The 20,418-nt window shown below is 38.8% G+C and overlaps 1 protein-coding gene across 1 annotated transcript; it reads right to left on the minus strand.

Moving 5' to 3' along the window:
* Positions 1–12,722: 12,722 nt before the first annotated feature.
* Positions 12,723–19,646, minus strand: LOC109047918 (beta-1,3-N-acetylglucosaminyltransferase lunatic fringe). Its single transcript, XM_042721090.1, has 8 exons — positions 19,081–19,646; positions 14,761–14,809; positions 14,406–14,508; positions 14,159–14,312; positions 13,969–14,054; positions 13,703–13,868; positions 13,520–13,605; positions 12,723–13,428 (listed from the first exon to the last, which is right to left on the minus strand). Exons 1-8 carry the CDS (start codon positions 19,492–19,494, stop codon positions 13,362–13,364), a joined length of 1,125 nt encoding a protein of 374 aa, XP_042577024.1. The 5' UTR covers positions 19,495–19,646; the 3' UTR covers positions 12,723–13,361.
* Positions 19,647–20,418: the final 772 nt, after the last annotated feature.

A 20,418-nucleotide genomic window follows, 5' to 3' on the forward strand; every position in this document is an offset into this window, starting at 1 on the left:
ACCTATAAGTGAACAGAGCCTTGGACTGTGTTATTTAGCTGTTGTTGGACCGTGTAAAGCTTTTTGCTTCTCAAAGGCATGGTCATCCTATAAATGTGGAGTGGAACCATGTTGTGTGCTACTGAGGCTTGCACTGGTTTCTCAGTCGATGCTTTTGTGTCCGTACATCCTCAACTGTGCCAATAACCGACAACTTTCGTGTATCTCTAAATGTTTCGCATCCTTGAAGAAGTGGACTCTCGTGAGCTCTGCGTGGGCTGAGCAACTAAATGAGACACATTTGAACATGAGCTTGATGCTGTGGGAGTATTTTTATTTTTCTCTGTAAATGACCACGTTAGTGATGATGCAATCTTTTTTTCTTTTTTTTCCGTCATTTGGTAATGTCAAACTGCAAAAAATAATGTATATACAGTATATTGAACAAATGTTTGCAAGAAAATGCCCCATTAAGGACATGAAATTGTGAATTTTTTTTTCTTTTTTTTTTTAATTTCTTAGTCCTTGTTGCATATTTTTAGACATATTAGGAAGCACAAAATATTTTGTCTCTTTCATGCGATTAAATGATTTTAGTCTTTTATCAAGATGCTTTTATATGACATCACTGTAGGATTAACTTTTCTTTTTTTTTTTGTTCAATTACTAAAATATTGTAAATGTAAAACCTGTGGTTTTCAGATTAAATCTAACATCAACTGATGAATGTGTCTTTCTTGTCCAGCTGCGTGTCTTTTATGTCTACACCAATGCACTATGGTGAGTATATTTAGATTACGTTATTATTATGTTGACCTTTCTGAATAATCCAAGATCATAAGAAGGGTTATTGGGTTGAATTAGGTGTAAAAGCACTTTATTCTCTATCTTTATCTTTCTTGTCATTAATCTTTTTTGAATGCTATTATAGTATTTATAGTTACAGCACTTATTCAAGGATATTCAAGGATTTTTAATACACACAGGATTGTGTGTATTAAAAACTGTAAATTCTGAATGTATTTAGTGAAGATTGCACACTCATTATTTGTGCTCATTCACCCCCATGGCTCATGGGTAACACCACACCCTCAACTCAGTTCTAGCATAAAAACACAGGAGGGCAGCATTGTGTCATTCAATAGGAAGTACATGTGCAATGATCATACACTGCAGGTAAAAGATGAATATCGGCATTTGGTAATCTTGGCTGCTAGCTTCATAATTATGAATTACACACAATTTGATGTGCCTCAATGATGTGCTGTTAAGACTTGCTGTAAATGGGATAGTTTGACGTTTAACTAAAAATTGCTAGAAATTTGCTGCTGTTTACTTCCCTGATTATGGGGATGTTTGGAGATTGTGTTTTGAAATGTTACCAAAAGTTAGACAGGTCAGAGGCATTGAATGCTGACTGGGGCCTGGCAGGAAAATAGAATTCACAGTCCTGTGTTTTTATGACCTCACCGCTGTGACATCAGTCATGGGGGTCAGTGTTGAGTTTTTGAGTGCCAAACAATGTCAGAAACTCAAAATGTTAACAGGCATCAAAGAAACAAATTAGCTTAGCAAGCCACAAATGGAAAATACGTCTATTCCCTCTAATAGAAAATGCCACCGGTTTATTCCATAATAGAGATCGAAAATGGAATTCCACACAACCTAATTATGTTGGAAATTGAGTTAGGCTCCTATTGTTGGGCCACAGGAATGCGTTGTGAATGCAGTGGAGTGGTTAAGTGAATGGAAATGGGGGTTATTCCAGGCTCCTGTGAACCCCAGCAGATTTTCATTTATTAGACAAGGCTCAATGCCTGCTCATTTAGTGTGGCTACCTTTTTCTTCTCCTGTTGACGTGTCCTAGTTGTGGACATAACAGTGTTTCTGATCATAGGTGAGATTTCTTTAAGTTTTATTAATGACCATCTGCTTGAAAATGATTTCTGTTACTCTGGAAACATTTAGGGGCTTTCTTAGCAGATGTTAACTCTGTTGTGCTGTCAATATGAGAAACTCAACAGTAAGACTCCACTCTTACTCAATAGTAAGGACAGCAACAGTAATCACATAACACACACACATACAGAAATGACTTTTCAAAGTTTCAGGTAAAACAAGTATTATTGGAGTAATGCTTATTTCACTCTTTCTATTTTAAGACTTCAATTTAGTGTGCTACTTGTAGTTTTCTGTAATTATTTGTAAAACGTTCTGATTGAAAATTGTTTTTGCACCTATTTTTTGTTCTCCCTCTTTCCTCACTGCAGGATACCTCAAATTTACATTCTGCTACAACTTACTGTTACAGTTAACTAAAAACATTCAAAATCATTTTTCATTAATTGAAATAAATCCAAAATTAAATTAAATATAAATATAAGATGAAAAACTTCAATGACAATTGGAAATTAGAAAGGTTGCCTTGGTAAATAAATCATTTTAAGGCAAAATATTAAAATTATTAAAATTGAAATAAAAAAAAAATGTAAACCCTGATGGAAAAAAAAAAAAACGCTAAAACCAGCTGGTTGGCTGGTCTTAGATGGTTTAAACTGGAAGTAGATGATTTTAGCTGGTCTTCCAGCCTGGTTGAGCTGGTAAAAGACTGGGACCAGCTAAAGTAGTCAAAACCCCTCAGTTTTAGCGGTATTAGTATTGTTTGTTTGTTTGTTTGTTTTTCTTCCAGAAGGGAAGCTAAACAGAAATATTTTAAATAACCGCAAAATGACTAAAACTAAAATTAAAACTGAAATTAAAAAAAAAAAAAAAATGAAAGCCAGGAAATTGCCATCCATTTTTCCCCTTCTATATCAGTTCATGGAGGATCTGTGTATTTGAATACTTTCGAACACAACTCAACTTAAATTATCCAAAAATATGATAATGTTTTGGTAAACATAATTTGGGGGTACTAAGTAAAACATTTTCATTTTAATCACATTACTGCATAATTTTGCAATTTATCGAGAGAAAAACATCATAAAAATGTAAAAAACTTAATTTTATTGTCCTTGTTACACATTACATGTACACTAGTAATAACAGTAAAATTATGCATAATTACATGCAACTAACTAACCCTAGAACAAACTCTATTCCTAACTCAAACCCTATATTAGGTTATTAATATAGGGTTTGTATTAATATATTGTATTATGTATTATATATTAATATATTTGTATTAATATAGACTTTGTTAATATAGACTTTGTGGGAAGTTGTGGCCTAATGGTTAGAGAGTTTGACTCCTAACCCTAAGGTTGTGGGTTTGAGTCTCGGGCCGGCAATACCACGACTGAGGTGTCCTTGAGCAAGGCACCAAACCCCCAACTGCTCCCCGGGCGCCGCAGCATAAATGGCTGCCCACTGCTCCGGGTGTGTGTGTTCATTGCTGTGTGTGTGCACTTTGGATGGGTTAAATGCAGAGCACGAATTCTGAGTATGGGTCACCATACTTGGCTATATGTCACGTCACTTTCTCTTTAATATCACTAAGTACTTAAATTACATTATAACAAGGAAACTTTAAATTAAAGTGTTAAAATAAACCATAAAATAATGTTTTGCAATGTTAAAATTCATCTCCTTCATCACTTTTACTAAAAATTGCACTGATGGCAGAAATCTCATCATTTCCATGGGCTGTTCTGTAAAGCTTCAGCTATCAACGGTAACCACTGAGGGTGGAGCTTAACAGAAGCTCAGTTAGGTTCTTTCCACAACCTCAAAACACATCCTATCCATCAAATGCTCTGTCAGAGCTGTCTCTAGTGTGTAAATTCCCTTAACACTCCACCTTGATGGACAAGATTTTGAGTCACAGTGACAGCACAGGTTCCTCAGAGCCATACAGAGGGACAGCTGTATTCAAGGGGTTTGCATACCCATTCCTTACACCCCACTGCCTCTTTTTAACATTATTCTCCACCAGCAGGAAGGAGCAGGCCACTCTGAATAGCTCAATCCTGTTGTTCCCTCTCCTTTATTTAAGAGCAGTGTGGAGAAGCAGTCATTCCTCCAGTGCTGGCTTTGATTGTCAGTCAACTTCAAACTCAACCCATTGCTCTTCTCTAATACCCACACCATTCAGAAACATCTAAGACCATTTATTCTGAGCCATACGCCCCTTTCTTACCCATTTTGTCAGCTTTATTCCCCCTCACTGTTGCGATTTATGTACCTCAGTGTTCTTTCCCAACACAGCACAAGGACAAGGGAAAGTTAACAAGGTATAACCCACATTAGTCCACCACGCTGCTCCTGAATACCCCAAAATACCTCAAGAATGAACAACTGCAGGAAGACCGGCTCTACATGAAAACAGCATTGTGCTAAAGGGCAAGTGAGTTGAGCTCTGCAGTCAAAGCTGACATGAGTAATTTCTTTTAAAGGAGGTTTGGTCTGTTGTGTCCGTTATGAAATGCAAAAACTGAAACCTTGAGGAGAGCCGCAGTTGGGTTTTTACTCATAGCAGTTGGTTGTTATTATTGATTACTATCCTGTCACAAACTTGTGTAGGATGTTAAACTGAAAATGTTAGCGTGAATAAATATGATTTTCAGTTAATGACACCATCCTGTCCTGGCCTGAACTAAATCTGTAAGTTTAACTGATTTTCTGCTTATTTGCATCCTGCTTTGCATCAGAAATCAACAATAGAACACTTTCACCTAAACTCATTCCAACCTCAAGAGATCCACGTTTTAATGCCCTGGATGAAATTCATTATGATTTTAGTAGGATATTTCTATATCAGTGCATGTTTACAAATATGTATTGGCTTATATATTGCACCCATTCTTTCTTTTCTTTCTTTCTTTCTTTCTTTCTTTCTTTCTTTCTTTCTTTCTTTCTTTCTTTCTTTCTTTCTTTCTTTCTTTCTTTCTTTGCAGTCAAAGCTTGAAGCTGTTAACTTTTATATTATGTATATATTATCTTTCATGAGGGGCCGTACAATCTATAATTCATTCTGGCGGTCTCACACACTTACATTCTCCATTCACATACATATATTTCTACTCTCACACACACATACATTCTCCTTTCACATACATATATTCTTGCTTTCACACACATACATTCTCCTTTCACATACATATATTTCTACTCTCACATGCATATATATTCTCCTTTCACATACATATATTCTTGCTTTCACACACATACATTCTCCTTTCACATACATATATTCTTGCTTTCACACACTTACATTCTGCATTCACTTACATGCATTTCTACTCTCTCACACATAAATTCTCCTTACACATACATAATTTTTTTGCTTTCAAACACATGCATTCTCCTTTTACATACATATATATATATATTTGGTATCCATTACTTCCTGTTTAAGCAGGAAGCCACTCTCAGACCAGGAAATACATGTGCAAGACTTGCTCAGCTCTTCCTCACAATTTTACAGTTATGCTATTCAGAGTCATCCTGTTTTCTTTTCAGGTACATGTTTTTAACTTGAACATATCATTATGTAACCTATGTGTTCTACAGATCCGTGTACAAGTGTTAAGACACTGATTTTGATTGTATTGACAGGGCTTAACGCTATGGAAGTTTTCTACTGGTCCGGTTCGGCCAGTGGTTTAAATTTTTTACTTGCCCTGGCAAAATTTTCACACAATCAATCAATCAATCAATAAATCAATAAATAAGACTTTTTGTTTTCATTGTTGACTGTAACATTGTATTGTAATAAATAATAACCATTTTGCACAAATAGGTACAATAATTCAAAGATAAAACTGAAATGAATTATGCTTTTTCAGGTCTTTCAGGTAGGTCTAACTCTATTCCAGTTAAGGATGCACTGATCAGGATTTTTCGTGACCGATTCCAATTTCCGATTTTATTTATTTGTTTTACAATCAAACGAGCCGATTCCCATACTGCAACTGCACAAAACAAAAACATCAGACGGGCTGAATGAATATTTTATTATAACTCTTTATTATTAGTTTTATTAACTTAATTATATGTATGTCTGCACTATGTTTGTACTTTCTGTACTGGAAGCTCCTGACACCAAGACAAATTCCTTCTGCGTGTAAACACTTGCCAATAAAGCTCGTTCTGATTCTGATGAAAATGCAAATTCAATCTCTGACAGCAGGTGGCGCTTATAGAAACTTTTTGGAAGACTGTCAGTTATCCTCAGAAATACATCCATGTTCACCCCACCCTTATTCCATAATTATGGTTTTATTTCAGTATTTCAATAAATTTGTTCTGTCTGGTACAGTATTTTCTCTGCTTGCGTGACTATTCTCTCCTCTTTGTGTCCGTCTTCAGTGCATCTGTCTTAAAGATAAATATATCATGATGATCACTAAGTTTGTGTTAGCAAATTGCATCCTGTCAGGAATAACCTGCCCGTGCTGTTTTTAACCTGCTCATTTTCAATTACTGTCAGTTATGCTGGCTTTGCCAGATATTAAAAAAAAAAAAAAAAATCTAAAAATAAATAAACCGCAATGAGTCCAAATCTTGAGTTATGAAATTAATATAAAGATATCGCTGTCCCTAACTTCCCAAATTAAGTGAAAAAAAAAAAAAACACATAGACGCTTATAATGCGTGTATCTGGCAACATGACTGAGGCTGAGCCTGCATCCTCAATCACAACTCACTCAAGGGACGGAGCCATGTAACCTTTTCACGATAATAATATTTATTTATTTTTGAAAACCCAGATAGCTTGCTGAAATACATATGCGGCCACCTCATCTACCTCAGCCATGCTGATCAAGATCCCGGTGACCCTGATCGCGCCTAACCTGCCTTCCGTTTCCACTATACTCCTTCTGTTTCCACTATACACTCTCACACACATACATACATTCTTCTCTTACATACATATATTTTCTTCAGACATACAAACATTCTATATATATATATATATATATATATATATATATATATATATATATATATATGTGTGTGTGTGTGTGTGTGTGTGTGTGTGTGTGTGTATGTGAAAGGAGAATGTATGTGTGTATGAGAGTAGAAATATATGTATGTGAAAGGAGAATGTATGTGTGTGAAAGCAAAAATATATGTATGTGAAAGGAGAATGTATATGTGTGTGTAAGAGTAGAAATGTATGCATGTGTAAGGAGAATGTAAGTGTGTGAAAGCAAGAATATATGTATGTGAAAGGAGAATGTATGTGTGTGTGAGAGTAGAAATGTATGTACGTGAAAGGAGAATGTGAGTGTGTGAAAGCAAAACTATATGTATGTGAAAGGAGAATGTAAGTGTGTGAGAGTGCCAGAATGAATTATGGCTTGTATGGCCCCTCATAATATTTTAATAGTTTTAGTTAATAACAACACTGTGTCACGTCAACTATTATTCTTTTTTTGTTTTCAGGTTAACTTCCTGTTTGAGTAACTTTAAAAAAAAAAAAAAGTTGGTGTTTGATGTTGCTAATTACTTTTTCAAGCTCTTTGATTATTGTTGAGCTACTTGCAATTGTAAGTAAAAGTGTAAAAGTAGCTTAAGCATCAGTGGAAATGTTCTTAGTACATGACGTACATGAAACTGTCTGCTTCAACTGAAAACAGTCAGGTGTTAATTTATGCAGATGCATGCCAGGCACTGATGAAAGGAGGTTAAAAAGGCGGAAAGATCTACTTGTAACTAGCAACCATGCAAATGGAAAAAAAGTAGAAAATGAGATCACACATAACACTTACCCTCACCGTTGGCAGAGCATCATCTCTCTGTCTTTTCTTTCAAATGTATGCAGGTTTATGAAACAAGGAACAAAACCTTGAAATTAGTTGTTTTTTGTCATCCAGGTGAGGGTTCATCAAGGCAGCTTTGCCAAGGAAGTCAAAAGAAATCCAAGTTACAGACGAATGACCTACTGAATGAAACAATTTTTATGCAGAAAAAGTCAAAATCAGATTTAAATAATGCTATTGTGAAAGTAACATCTTTATGAGAGGAATTATTTTAGTAGAATCAGTAGGAAGGCTATCTGATCAATATCTAACAGAAGGTTTCACAATGAATTTGCAAGCACTTTCACTTCATTGAACATGCATCCAGATGTGGAAAAAGACAGATAATATCAGTAAAGTTCAATATGAATGTGATTTGAACAGAAAGAAGCATAAAAATATTGCGATGATCAGTTTCTTGAGTTCAGAAGGTCTGAGAATGTAAAAGTATGTGGACCGCAGGGCCCTCTGACTCATCATAAAAGTGCTGTCCTCTTCCTTCCAAGAAACCATGCGACGGTTGCTTTGCTCAAGCAGCTATTTATTTGTCTGGCAAACCACTATGTGGTTTGTGGCCTGATGTTTTCACATTCAGTGTTTTCGTTGGGCTCTCTGAGGTGAAACTGGCACCGCAACATACATCAAGGTCAAGTGTCAAAGGAAGGGATCGGTTGTGCTTTAATCCAAGACCTCAGTGATTTTTGTTTTAGACTTTAGAGGCATTTTCCAGTCTCTTTTGGACCCAGACATTGTGTGGTCCAACTGTATTTCACGCAACAGTGCAGAAGCAGTCAAAACAGACCTCAAGGCTTTAATTACAAATGAGAATTTGGCACGAGGATGAGAGCCGAAATGGATTCTGTTTCTAAAATTTGGTTCTGTAATGTTTGTTATACCAACCAGTGGTTAGCAGAAGTCATTAATAAGCCCTTCAAGTTGATGAATGGCTTGGATATTTGGGTGTAGCTTACACATATACTATAATCCTCATATGATTCTGCGGTAATAAGCAAGTAGTTTTGGTTATGGTACAGAAAGCTTTGTTTATATGCCACACTAAAGACGTTATGTTTTGTGTATGGATGGGTTCGAGGCACTCTGTTTCTTTTAACTGACAACTGCCTCTCAGTAGTATTTAAGCAGTTATCTTTCCTCCAGGCAGATTACTTTCTCTGGCTGGCTGCCTTGCTTGAGTGCTTTGCATAATTCAATCTCGCTCTCCACCTTAAATGTAAATGTAGTATTTAACCTAAACAAAAAGATGTTGGGCTTCCTGGAACGCAGACTTCAAGATGAATACCCATAATCATAGCTTTGGTTTATTACAGTACAGTGGAAGCAAACACATGCCCGAATGTGTCTGATGCTTCAACTCTTGCAGACATGGTTTCTGACATCTGCAGCCACATATGACATATGAACTGTGTGAAGTCTGTGAAGAGGGTTTTGGGAGGAAGAAATATAATTCAGGACCATTGAAGGAAGCCTTTTTGGTGCAGTGGTTGTTTTTGGGGTGATCTGTGAATGCAGAAATCCCCTCGCTGCCCTCAGACTCATGGGAAAACAGGCAGTTGTGGCTTAAGAATATAAACTCTCACACTATTAAAACAGGCACAGATGTGACTTAAAAACATGAATATGTTTGTTATAAGATCTTTGTGATTTGACTGGAATGTAAAAAAAAAAAAGGTGGTTTTAAAAGTATATTGAATGATGCCGTTGGGGTAAGTGTCTGTCATAGAGTTCTCAAAATATGACCTCAGCCTGTTATTAATGTTGAAGGAATAAAAGGATTTGTATCATCTTGCAATAACATTTACAACATCTCTGTTGTTGACCTCCCATTTATGTGGAGGAATTCTTTGATCTATAGCAATACAAGTCTTCATAATATATTAAGTCATCCAAAGAAAGAAACCAAGCTTCATTTGTAGGCTTTTTTTTTTTCTAGGCCATTTTTGCTGCACGTATTAAAAGTTTTTGAAAATAAACACACACAGATATACAGGTCATTGAAAGTGCTCGAATTTATTTTGTGCAAGAAGTTTTCTGGAAAAAAATTCCATATTCTCTCCGGGCCGCTAATGTGTTATTTCGACAACACTTCATGGCCTATGCATACTAGCTTGCTTGATTTATGTTAGTTACGCGTATTTACATGTTACGTTAAGTGTTTCCTGTGTGAGGTACTTTGTGTTGTACGTTGCCATGACTTTCACTCACTTTAATTGTGGGGGGTAAAACATACAAGGTAAAGCAATATTAAGATGATTGAGATGATTGGGAGCCTGATATTTCATATTTAATACTTCTTAACATGATTTTGCTTCAGTCCAGTAAGTGTTCATCTTAAAATATTACAATATAAACAATATAAAAGTTATGTTTACTTAATAAAAACCATTAAAGATTTCTCTGCAAAAAGATGTCAACCATGACTTGAAAGTGGACATTTTTAGAATTGTACCCAAAGGCTTTTTAATTGCTTATTTCCTCATTTACCAGCCAAAATTAATTAATGTATATTTCGTATTTGAACAAATGTCAAGTTCTGTCATGAAACTCTAGGTGGCACAGACTGATGGGTCATTAATGCAAACTGGTGATATTCATAGCATTAAACTACTTGGCACAAGCTGATTGGTTCCTTTTGCATAAGCCAATGAGCTTACTGCTTTACATTTTAATGGCTGGTTAGCATTCACTAGAGCATTTCCTCTGAAACCCCCCACTTTCCCCAGCTCCACCTGTATAGATCTGCTACTGGTTATTATATATATGCTATTTTTGCAGCAGCAGTATGTCGTAAATGCTCACATCACTGTATCGGCGTATGTATTGGCAGAGCATACATTAACATTTTCATATCCATTATCCTGCTAAAATCATCTGAGAGTTGTCATGATAGAACTATATTAAAACATCTAATATTCCACACTACAAATTTTTAATGGACGAAGCCGTTTAAACAGGGTCACATTTTGCTGAATTAAGGGGATAACACATTTTACCTAACATCTAACCCCTATATTTTCCAGGCCTCAAACGACGTGACTATATAGTGTGTTGAAAGTCCCGGTAGTGAGGAAATGTTCTTTCCCATGGCAATTGATGTAGAATAATAAATGATGTGTGAGTGAGACTAAACTTTCAAGTGTGTTTCATTAATACAACAAGCTACACAGAACGGGTCAGTGCCAGCACTCAAAACCCACGAGGGGCCGAGTTTGTTTCGCTTGCATGCTTCAGTAACAGATCACAACAGTTTTGACAGAGTAAGAGACACTGGCCTCTAAACCTCTGCGGTCTGGCAATGATTTTACACCAAATGACTGATGCAAGTAGTCTGTGTTGCACTAGTGAGTGGGTCCTTTTTGTTGTTTGCCTTAGATGTTGTTGAAAGGGATAGTTCACCAAAAAAATGTTTTTAAAAATGATCATGCTCTTCCATACAGTTAAAGTAGATGGTGACATCAGTGCCCAATCACCATCTTACATTCATTGTGGCTGCAAAAAAGGCACCAAACAAATGTGATAAATGTGGTCTATATTAATCATATGATACATTTGTGTGGGAAACATACTAAAATGAAGGTTTTTGTATGTGTTGTAGGTTTTAATTGTAGGTGAACTACCCTCCGAAATCTGAAATATGTAGTGTGTCAGCTGAAAGAAAACAAACAGGAAAGGAGTGCAGGAAAGTTTCTTAGCGAATATGCTGCTTTATTCATAAGCTGAATGGTGAATTACCAAGGTGGCGCATGGTAACAATATCAGGATTGTGATCCCTGAGAGGACAACAATTGAACAAACAAATCCAGATACTGGAATATAAATTACAGCCATTAGCAAAATACAGAGCATTAAAAAACATTTTAGAGGAATCATCAGAACTAGGTCTGATCCATAGGTGACCAAATTGCATGTAATATCTAAACAATTATGTACAAATACAACAGTTTTAAAATGGCACAGTACATAAATACTGCTTTAAAATAAAATATACATGCTCACCCAATATGGGTCATTCCCATAAAGAAACTGAAACTCTGTTAGGATCACTGTTGTTGCTCATGTAAAGCTCTCACTTAACATGTTTTGTATAGTTGGCATAGTGATGTCCAACTGTCAGCCGTGAAGGAATGGGGAAAACTGTGGCTCTAAGCCAGACCACTCTGTGCAAAGGGGATCAGAGAACTCAGATCTGTGTTATAAACACATCTTTAACTTTAGCTGCCATCTGTTTTAACAATGTACATTGTGTTAACAGTAGCCCTGGTGCCAATTCAAAAGAGTAAACGGCATAAAGTGACTGCTAGGAGATACTTTACTTGAGCAAGCAACAGTTAATTAAAACCAAGCTGTGCAACTCCCACTTAAGTACATCTTTGAGCAAAGCTAAAAATAAAAATAATAATAATAATAAACCATGCCAAAAATATCATATCTATTTGCCAAGATTGTGTGAATGCATTGGCATTAAATAATATAAAGATCTAAAAATTAGGGCACTTGATACATTTTCACACAGCTTTAAGATACAACAGTTAAATCACCATAAAATGCCCAGAGGATTTAGGGAGAAAAGTGCGCAATCCTCATACACCACAGATTAAAATAACCTGACAGCATATTTGGAAAATTTGCCTATTGCCAGCTAGGGCTGCACGATTAATCGCATGCATTTGTCATGCGTGTCTCATCAGTAAAGCCGGTTCCGTGATTAGCGGTAAATGTCTGTCACCTGTTTTCAAACGGGAGCGGCAGTTAATACACAGAGCCGTAGTTCACTGACAAGCTACGCAATATTCTGTTCATAATTGAGATTAATCGCATTCGATTATGAACACGATATTGCGTAGCTTGTCAGTGAACTACGGCTCTGTGTATGAACTCCCGTTGCATTTGAAAACAGGTGACGGATATTTACCGATAATCACGGAACCAGCTTTACTGATGAGACACGCATGACAAATGCATGCGATTAATCGTGCAGCCCTATTGCCAGCACAAAATGTCATAATAGCAATAATAATTATAATAACACTGACATCAAAGAAATCAGTTCGCAAAAAAATGGACCTTCATGTCATTAATTTTGTCCGGAGTCCTTTAGAACTAGATAATAAAGCACCCACTGTACTTATTTCCTTCGAATATTTGAAAGAATTCAATCACTAAATCAAACCTGAGGGAAAGAACATCCTGAACGGCATTTGGAGAGAATAAAATATAAAGTATGCACTAATTTGCTGATTAGAATTTAAAACTAAGCATATAAAGCTGGCAAAAGGCTTGGGTATGCTAGACAGTTACATTCTATGAGAATTGCAAATGAGATACAAGCAACAGTAATCACATAAAGCACAATTGATTGCCTGCAAAGCTTGGAGCTGAAAGCATCCTTCTGACAGCCAGGCCCTTCGTAATGTCTGAGTTGAACACGAAGCTCAGGCACCAGGCAGGAAGGAACTGTTTAAAGGCGGGCCGCACAGCAGCCCTGTATAACCACAGAAAGCCGTGTGCCCACTGCAGAGTAAATGCAGCAGCCACACGGCCCAATACCACACTGGTCCCTCATGCCTTTCAGATACCGAGGCAATGAGGGACGAGGATACAACAGAGGAGCCGGTCACCCTAATAGGTAACCTGAGGAGGGCACCACGGAGTGTCTGGGTACAGCAGACAGTGCACTGACTTAAACCTGAGAGAGAATAAAAAATAGACGTTAGATTTGTACATGCACACAAATTTAGTTAAAAGCAACATCTAAATATGATCTAGAATGGTCTTACCTGGATGGGTCCTCCTCAACAGATAAAGCCCCTTTCATGTTGATGATATTCCTCTTGTTTTCAAACATTCCGTAACTCAATGTAATCTAAATGAAATGATATGAAACACTGCATTAATAGAACTATACTACATTTTACAGAACTAAAATGTGCTTATATCAAGCTGTCACTGAAGTTCCTAACCTGTTTGTGTACTTCTGATTTGGACACCAGTTGCAGGTTCTCCAAGTGAGAGTGGAACAAGCTGCTTCGGGTCAAAGGGACCCCAAGAACTGACTCGATGATGTAGCCGATGGTACAGTCATCAGGAAGACGGATCTTCTCGGCAGTGTTCATGAAATGGCCACCACTGGCATAAAAAGAGTAAGTCAACATAAAGTCTACTATCATCTTAAAACATTGAATATGCTCGTAGATGTTGCATTAGGATAGTTGAGAGGTTTTTGCACCTTGCCCAAGGGCTCATCTTCAAAGCTAGCCCACGGCTGAAAAAAAAACCTTCAAATACAAAAAAAAACCAGAAATTGACAGGTCTCTGCAATGGAGAAAAAAAAAAACATCGGTTTCTATTCTTAAGGCTCCTTTTCCTTTTTACTACCAGTGTATATATATAAAATGAGAATATTTTGGACCACCTACCATCTTGTTGTCCCCAAGTCTTTCTGTGGCCTCAATCGGCCTGTCCAGGCTGGGTTTGCCAATGTACATGTCCTGAGTGTGAGGGTAGTTGGACAGCAACTTCACCAGTGTCTTCATGTTCACATAGTTGTCATCATCCACATGACAGAACCACCTACACCAGACAGAGATATCATTAGAACATCCAACATGGTTTGCTTTGACATTAAAACAAGTATTTATGACGTAAAAAATTTATGATGCTTACTTTTTTCCAGCCTCAATGAACTTGTCGTACTCAACTGCCATCTTGCAGGACAGAGCCTGGCGGCTGTGGGCAGCAGAGCAGTTGGTGTTGATAGCATGGCTTCCTGTGTGGACAAGAGGATGGATACATTGTCAATGCTCATGTAATTCTCCACTTATGTCTATCACTTGAGAAATGCCCATTATCTAAGAGGTCAGGTGACTCTGCACGCGCCCTAATACCATCTTCCCCCAAGAGCCCGGCTCCCTTTAGCTAAGCACAAGTTTTTTAAGAGAATTAAAAAGGGTGAGTCCAAACTATGTGCATATCAAAGTGGGAATGTCTTGTGACTTCCGGTTGAGGAAGCTGCACTCACCGATTTTCTTCTTCAGTTCCTCATCTTCGCCATCCGTGAAGATGTATGTCTGCAAAAGACAAAGCCTGGTTAGCTCTATCAATGGAGTCACACAAGTTCATCAATGAATCACTGCACTAGAGCAAAGACAAAACAGGAATTGGCGTTTTCCAAACTGGAATCATGTGTCTTGGAGAGCTATTTATTCCAAGTGGACTGATTAGGAACCATTGTCTGGGTTTTACGCCATGGAAAACTCAGCAAGTTAAACAAGCCAAACTCTACCCCCCCAAATAAAGGCCCCTTGTTCTTGTTGTCAATCTCTCCATGGCAACTGCTCTGCACCCCAAAGCATTCCAGGCCCAGAACAAAGCGGGGAGCAGACCACCCCACTTACCCCCAACACTCCACCCCCATTCCATTGCCCCTGACCACCTCCCAAGTCTTTCCATTCCTCATCCCTCTATCCACTTCAGACATGTTAAAATGTCCCAAAAAGGAATGGCCAAATCATCTGGAAGAAAAGAAAGAAGAACCAGGTCCCATTCTCCTAGACATACTCGAATTGATGAATATACATTCACACCAGTGTGCATTCACTGACGTCTGACCCCTCAGGGTTTTGTTAACATTAAAATAGAAGGGGTGGGATTAGAAGCTCATTGTGGAAGATAAGACAGAGCAGGTGCAAGGCGGCAGCCCCGGCTCAAAGGAGTCACTGAGAAGATGCCGCCACACGCCTCAGACAGATGATGAAAAGGCGGCGTGCCCCAGGCCATGCACTGCCGTTAACCTGTTTGCTTTCCACCTCAGGTGAGACAGCACCTGCCACCCGCCGCCTTATCACAGCCACGTGTCTGAACAGGTCAACCTGTCCACGCCCAACTGGCCTTGAACATGTACCACCTACGCTACAAAACTATCCTCTTATGAGCTGTTTTGTGACTTTTATCTCAAGAGTGAATTTGTTTGTATTGTTTTGTTTTTTTGCCTTTCAAATGCCCGCACACACACACGTGGACTCATTCCCCCTTTCACAGTCGAGTTTTTCTGAATGTTCAAACATTGCCAGATAATGTTTGATTGGATTTCAGAACAAACTCTGACCAGATGTTTAGCGCAGCACTCTGGGGCAGAGGCCCAAGGCCGATGTTTGTTCAGGGAGGGCTGGTGGTTGGACCAGTACAGAATCAGAGGCTGGTGCTGTTTGCGTAGAGATCTGCTGAAAGGACAGACTAATCACACAGGCAGCTGCCAAGGCAGACTGGGCACTGACAGAGAGAGAAACCTGATTAGCTGATTAGTGCATTACAATGTGTGTGTGACCATACACCCCCAACCATGGTCCCACTGTCCCTATGCATAGAGACAATATGGAGTGGGTAAAGCTGTCACTGGGTAAATCCTAAATATGTTTGCCTGGATTTGCATACAGCTGCAGTGGTTAACTAAAGAGGCCTCTCATGGCACATGGGTTTGTTTCTCGGTTTCCTTTTTATTGAAGATACTGTGAGCCAAAATGACCCTTTTGTGGTTTCTTTCATAAATGTCAGATTCCCAGCACTCTCGGCACACAAGAAAGAATGAGGGTTTTCCGTTCGGTTGTTTGGAGTTCTGATGAGCGGGCAGAGATTGGTAGGGCTTCCCACCCTGCCAAAGGAAGGTCTGGCATAGGGCAGGGTGAGCATGGAGCCTGGCTGTCTGTCTCCTTCTACCCGGGAAGGAAGTAGAGAGATGTTACTCCCTCTGTTAAACACCAAAGAGCCTTGCTCCCTCTACCTGTGCCAATAAGAGACCAGAAACTTGCACAGACTCGTACCACAACAGATCTACACTGTTTTCACTGTCTTGTCTTCAACCCAGAGAAACTACTGCCACAAACAGAAAATTATTATACAGTTAAATATTTCAGATAGAGATAATGAGGTTGGTTGTGGTACTTTATATGCAATGGCATTTAGTAGCTATCTGTGTAACTGGACACCGGATACTGCAGCAGTGGCACAGGCTGTTCTCTCATTGTTGTGAATTTCTCTCACTGGGGAAGCTGCATTGTTCCAGGGGGGAAATTTAGAGAAACAGTGGAAGCCAGAAGCTGCAGCATCAAAAAACAATTCACAATGAAGCAGATCTGACTGAAAAGAATAATACTATTCAAGAGTCCTGACTCATCAAGTCAAGACAATTACAAAACATGCTTTTAATAATCAAAAACAAGTACTCAGAAAGCAACTGAGCTCTAGAGATTCATTAGAAAAATACTGATAATTCCAGTGTATTAACAATGTTAGGGGAGCTTTTAGCTGACCGTGGCTAACTCTAAACAAAGACAAGGCAGTTTCCCACCAAGAAGAGCCACAGGCTGCCATGAGTGTCAACAGCAGGCACAGATTGGATCTGCTCTCAGTGTTTACATGTAAACAGCCCAAGACTGTAAGCTGTTCATTACCCCTCAATGCAGCACCTGAAGTAGGTAAGCGGGTTAGAAAGATCCTTCCTACACAAGTTTCTAACCCCTATGAACACGTTCACAGTGTCAGTCATGCATCATCTCACTTGACATATGTGACAAAGTTCCCATGCCGTGGGTCTAACACTGCCTGGCCCGTTGAAATTCTTGTGGCAAGCAGCCAAACAGTACACCAAAGTCCTTGGGATAATCCCCGGCCGTTCAGATGACAATAACTGGGATTTAACATACTCAGGTGTTGCACAGATGAATGTACAAATAATTTGAGAGCGGCTCTTTGTGTGCACATGTTGAGAATGTGAGGATTCATATAGCTGGCATTAGAGCCATCTTTTGTTCTTTGAGACCCAGCCACCTGGCACTTATTCTCCAGGAACTCCCCCCTTGTATTCTGGGCTATGCTGGTCTTTTATGTCTGCACTGCTCCCCACCAGCTGCTGCTATTAATCCCTGCTGTTAACTCTCTCTTCTGTAGGTTAACTTCCATCAACTCCTGTACTGAGCAAACTTAGTCTTAGTGTTCAGTCTCCTGGAGTGGTCATATCAGTTTAGCTGGATAGTGAAAGACAAATCTGAGCTGACCGAATGAGAGCAGAGGCTAAAGAGGTCTGATTTAAATTTTCACTTTACACATGCTTTGTTATTCACAGAAACGCCACAACCATAATATTCTTTGAACTGAGACTCTGCGAATTTATAAAAGTGTTGCTATGGCTGTGACAATAATAAAACCCCTCTTGTCTATGGTGTGAGGGAAACTGATTGTGACAGAGCCCCAAGGCCAATTAAACTGACTTTTGTAAAATGTATGAGCAGTTACTCTAGGTGGTGGATAAAATCACTTTGACTGCTCTGCACTTGCTGCTGTCGATGTGCCGAGAGTGCTTTTGTGCTGGCTGCAAAAGAGGCATGTTTCTCAGAGCTGTATTTTCATACTGTGAGCCACTTGGCGTGCTGCTGAAAAGCCTTCCCTTGCCTATAGATGCTCTCCCTTTGTGCTCCCCAACATCTCCATAACGAAGACTCTCTTTTCCCACCGCTTGGATAGCTTGTCCCAGCCTCTGCTCCAGATCCCCAGTTCCTATGGAGAGTGGGAGACAAGGGGCTGGCAAAGCTTTTCTTTCCCCCTTCAGAAAGACGCTTTGTTAGTGCTGAGAAGGGGACAGCTCTGAAGCCGCTGCTGTGATGCATCCTTAGCCCTGGTGTCTTCATGGGGACACCCCAAACAATGGAGCAGGAGGGGAGAGAGGGGGAAACGTACAGCCACCCATCGCTCTGTGAGCAATACCGCAACTGCTACAGACAGCACTATGAATCTGAGTTTTATAATGTGTTTTTTAATATGCCGGGCAATACAACATTTGTATTTGTTTTGTGGTCCTGCTTGTAGATACACATTGTTAGTACTAATACTATAGATTGGTTTTTATTTATTTATTTATTTTTGGATTGTTATGCAATAAAATACAATAAACTTACAACCATTTAAATTATGATTAAATTATTTTAACCATAAAGTATTTAAGCTATATTTAAATGTATCCATTTACCATATCACTTAAACAGACATAATCCAGATTGGTCCTGAAAAGCAGTACTAATCCATCTCCAATTAAAACTATTGAAGTTAACTATATTATAATTTAACAAAGACAGTAATGTAAAATGTGACTGGATTTCAAACACTCGGAACATGAACTAAATTCATAGCTAAAAGTGTCATAAAGTAAAGCATAGTGTTTTGAAGCGGAAAGACGCCATTAATCATTAATATCACTGGGGGGGAAATCCCCTTTTGTTTCCGGCTGGTAAAATATGTAACCAAAGAGTACAACAACTGTAACAGTTTGTAACAGTGCAAACAGACATACCTGCTGCATGTTTCTGGATATCCAGGTGTCCAGCAGTAGATCCAGTCTGGACCGGTGAAACTTCTTAGTGGTCTTCACTGCGATGAAGATGTCATCCGCGCTTATGTCCTCAGCAGGCGGCGCGTCTGTCGTCGCTCCGGACGCCTCGCTGGGCTTATCCGCCTCCCTCCTGCTGCGGGTCAGCTTTGAAAAATAGGCAGAGAATCCTTTCTTTCCATTCTGCTCAGGCTGAGCTCCGTCATCAGCCTCCGATTCCCCCAGACTCTGGAGCGAGCGCAAGCCGACCTCACTCTCGTTCTGCATCCCGTCCGTATGAATCCGCTGATGCTGCCACAGAAATAACAGTAGCGCAAGACAGGTGACGGTCGCTCCCGCGAGGGAGAGCACAGCTTTCCTGCCATACGTGTTCGACATGTTTATCAAACTCTAAGCACGTTCTTTTTGTGATATACAAAGCATTAATCCAAATCTCCCTTCAATAGCCTACTCTAAAAAAAACCCAAATAGGCTACAAAAAAAAACATGCGTGTCGCCCGACTGTACCATAGTAACGCTGAGTCTCCTCATTGTGACTCGGAGGGGCTTTTATAAACTGCCCACAGCATCGGTCACGCCCAGTGGGCGGGGCATTGATGGCCATTGTGCGATGGGAACCGCAGAGAGACTGTCAAAGGGAGGACGCGTTAAAGGACACCAGGCGAGGGACAAAGAGGGGAAGGGGGAAGAGCACAAACAGGCGTAAACATTTTCAAAGTACATGTTCTCATTAAACAAACTATGTATGCAAGTGCTACATCACTGTTAATTGCATGTTTTTCCTTATCAGGAGCATGGCTGAAAATAATTGTTCAAATTTGTGTAGGCCTGAATATGTATATAAATGTTCGGGGGAAACAACATTTCATTCATTCATTCATTCATTCATTCATTCATTCATTGTCTAATGTTTAACATGTAATAATGTGTTAAGTGGCAACTTAGAATATATTTTTAGTGAAAACACTGCATGTCTGCCTGTTACAAGCGTAGCACAGAATTAATAAGTGGGCTATACAGAATTAATAAGTAGGCTATATGGGTCACCATACTTGGCTGAATGTCACGCCACTTTCACTTTTGTCACTTTCACTTATACAGAATAAATAAGTATATATATATATATATATATATATATATATATATATATATATATATATATATATATATATATATATATATATATATATATATATAATGGTAAGAACTGAAAAAGTAAGTTTATTGCTGTCTTATCTGTTTATTGCTGTGTAAATTACAGGCTACAGTGACCTCATTGTGCTTTTTCTGTCTTTAAATTGT

The sequence above is a fragment of the Cyprinus carpio genome, chromosome A3 (assembly GCF_018340385.1).
Source record: "Cyprinus carpio isolate SPL01 chromosome A3, ASM1834038v1, whole genome shotgun sequence".
NCBI classification, from domain to species: Eukaryota; Metazoa; Chordata; class Actinopteri; order Cypriniformes; family Cyprinidae; genus Cyprinus; species Cyprinus carpio.

Coding starts and splice junctions, on each gene's coding strand:
- LOC109047918 (XM_042721090.1), bottom strand. CDS start 19,494: ATGTCGAACACGTATGGCAGGAAAGCTGTGCTCTCCCTCGCGGGAGCG. Junction 14,509..14,760: donor GGAACTGAAGAAGAAAATCG/GTGAGTGCAGCT, acceptor TTGTCCACACAG/GAAGCCATGCTATCAACACC. Junction 13,606..13,702: donor AATCAGAAGTACACAAACAG/GTTAGGAACTTC, acceptor CATTTCATTTAG/ATTACATTGAGTTACGGAAT.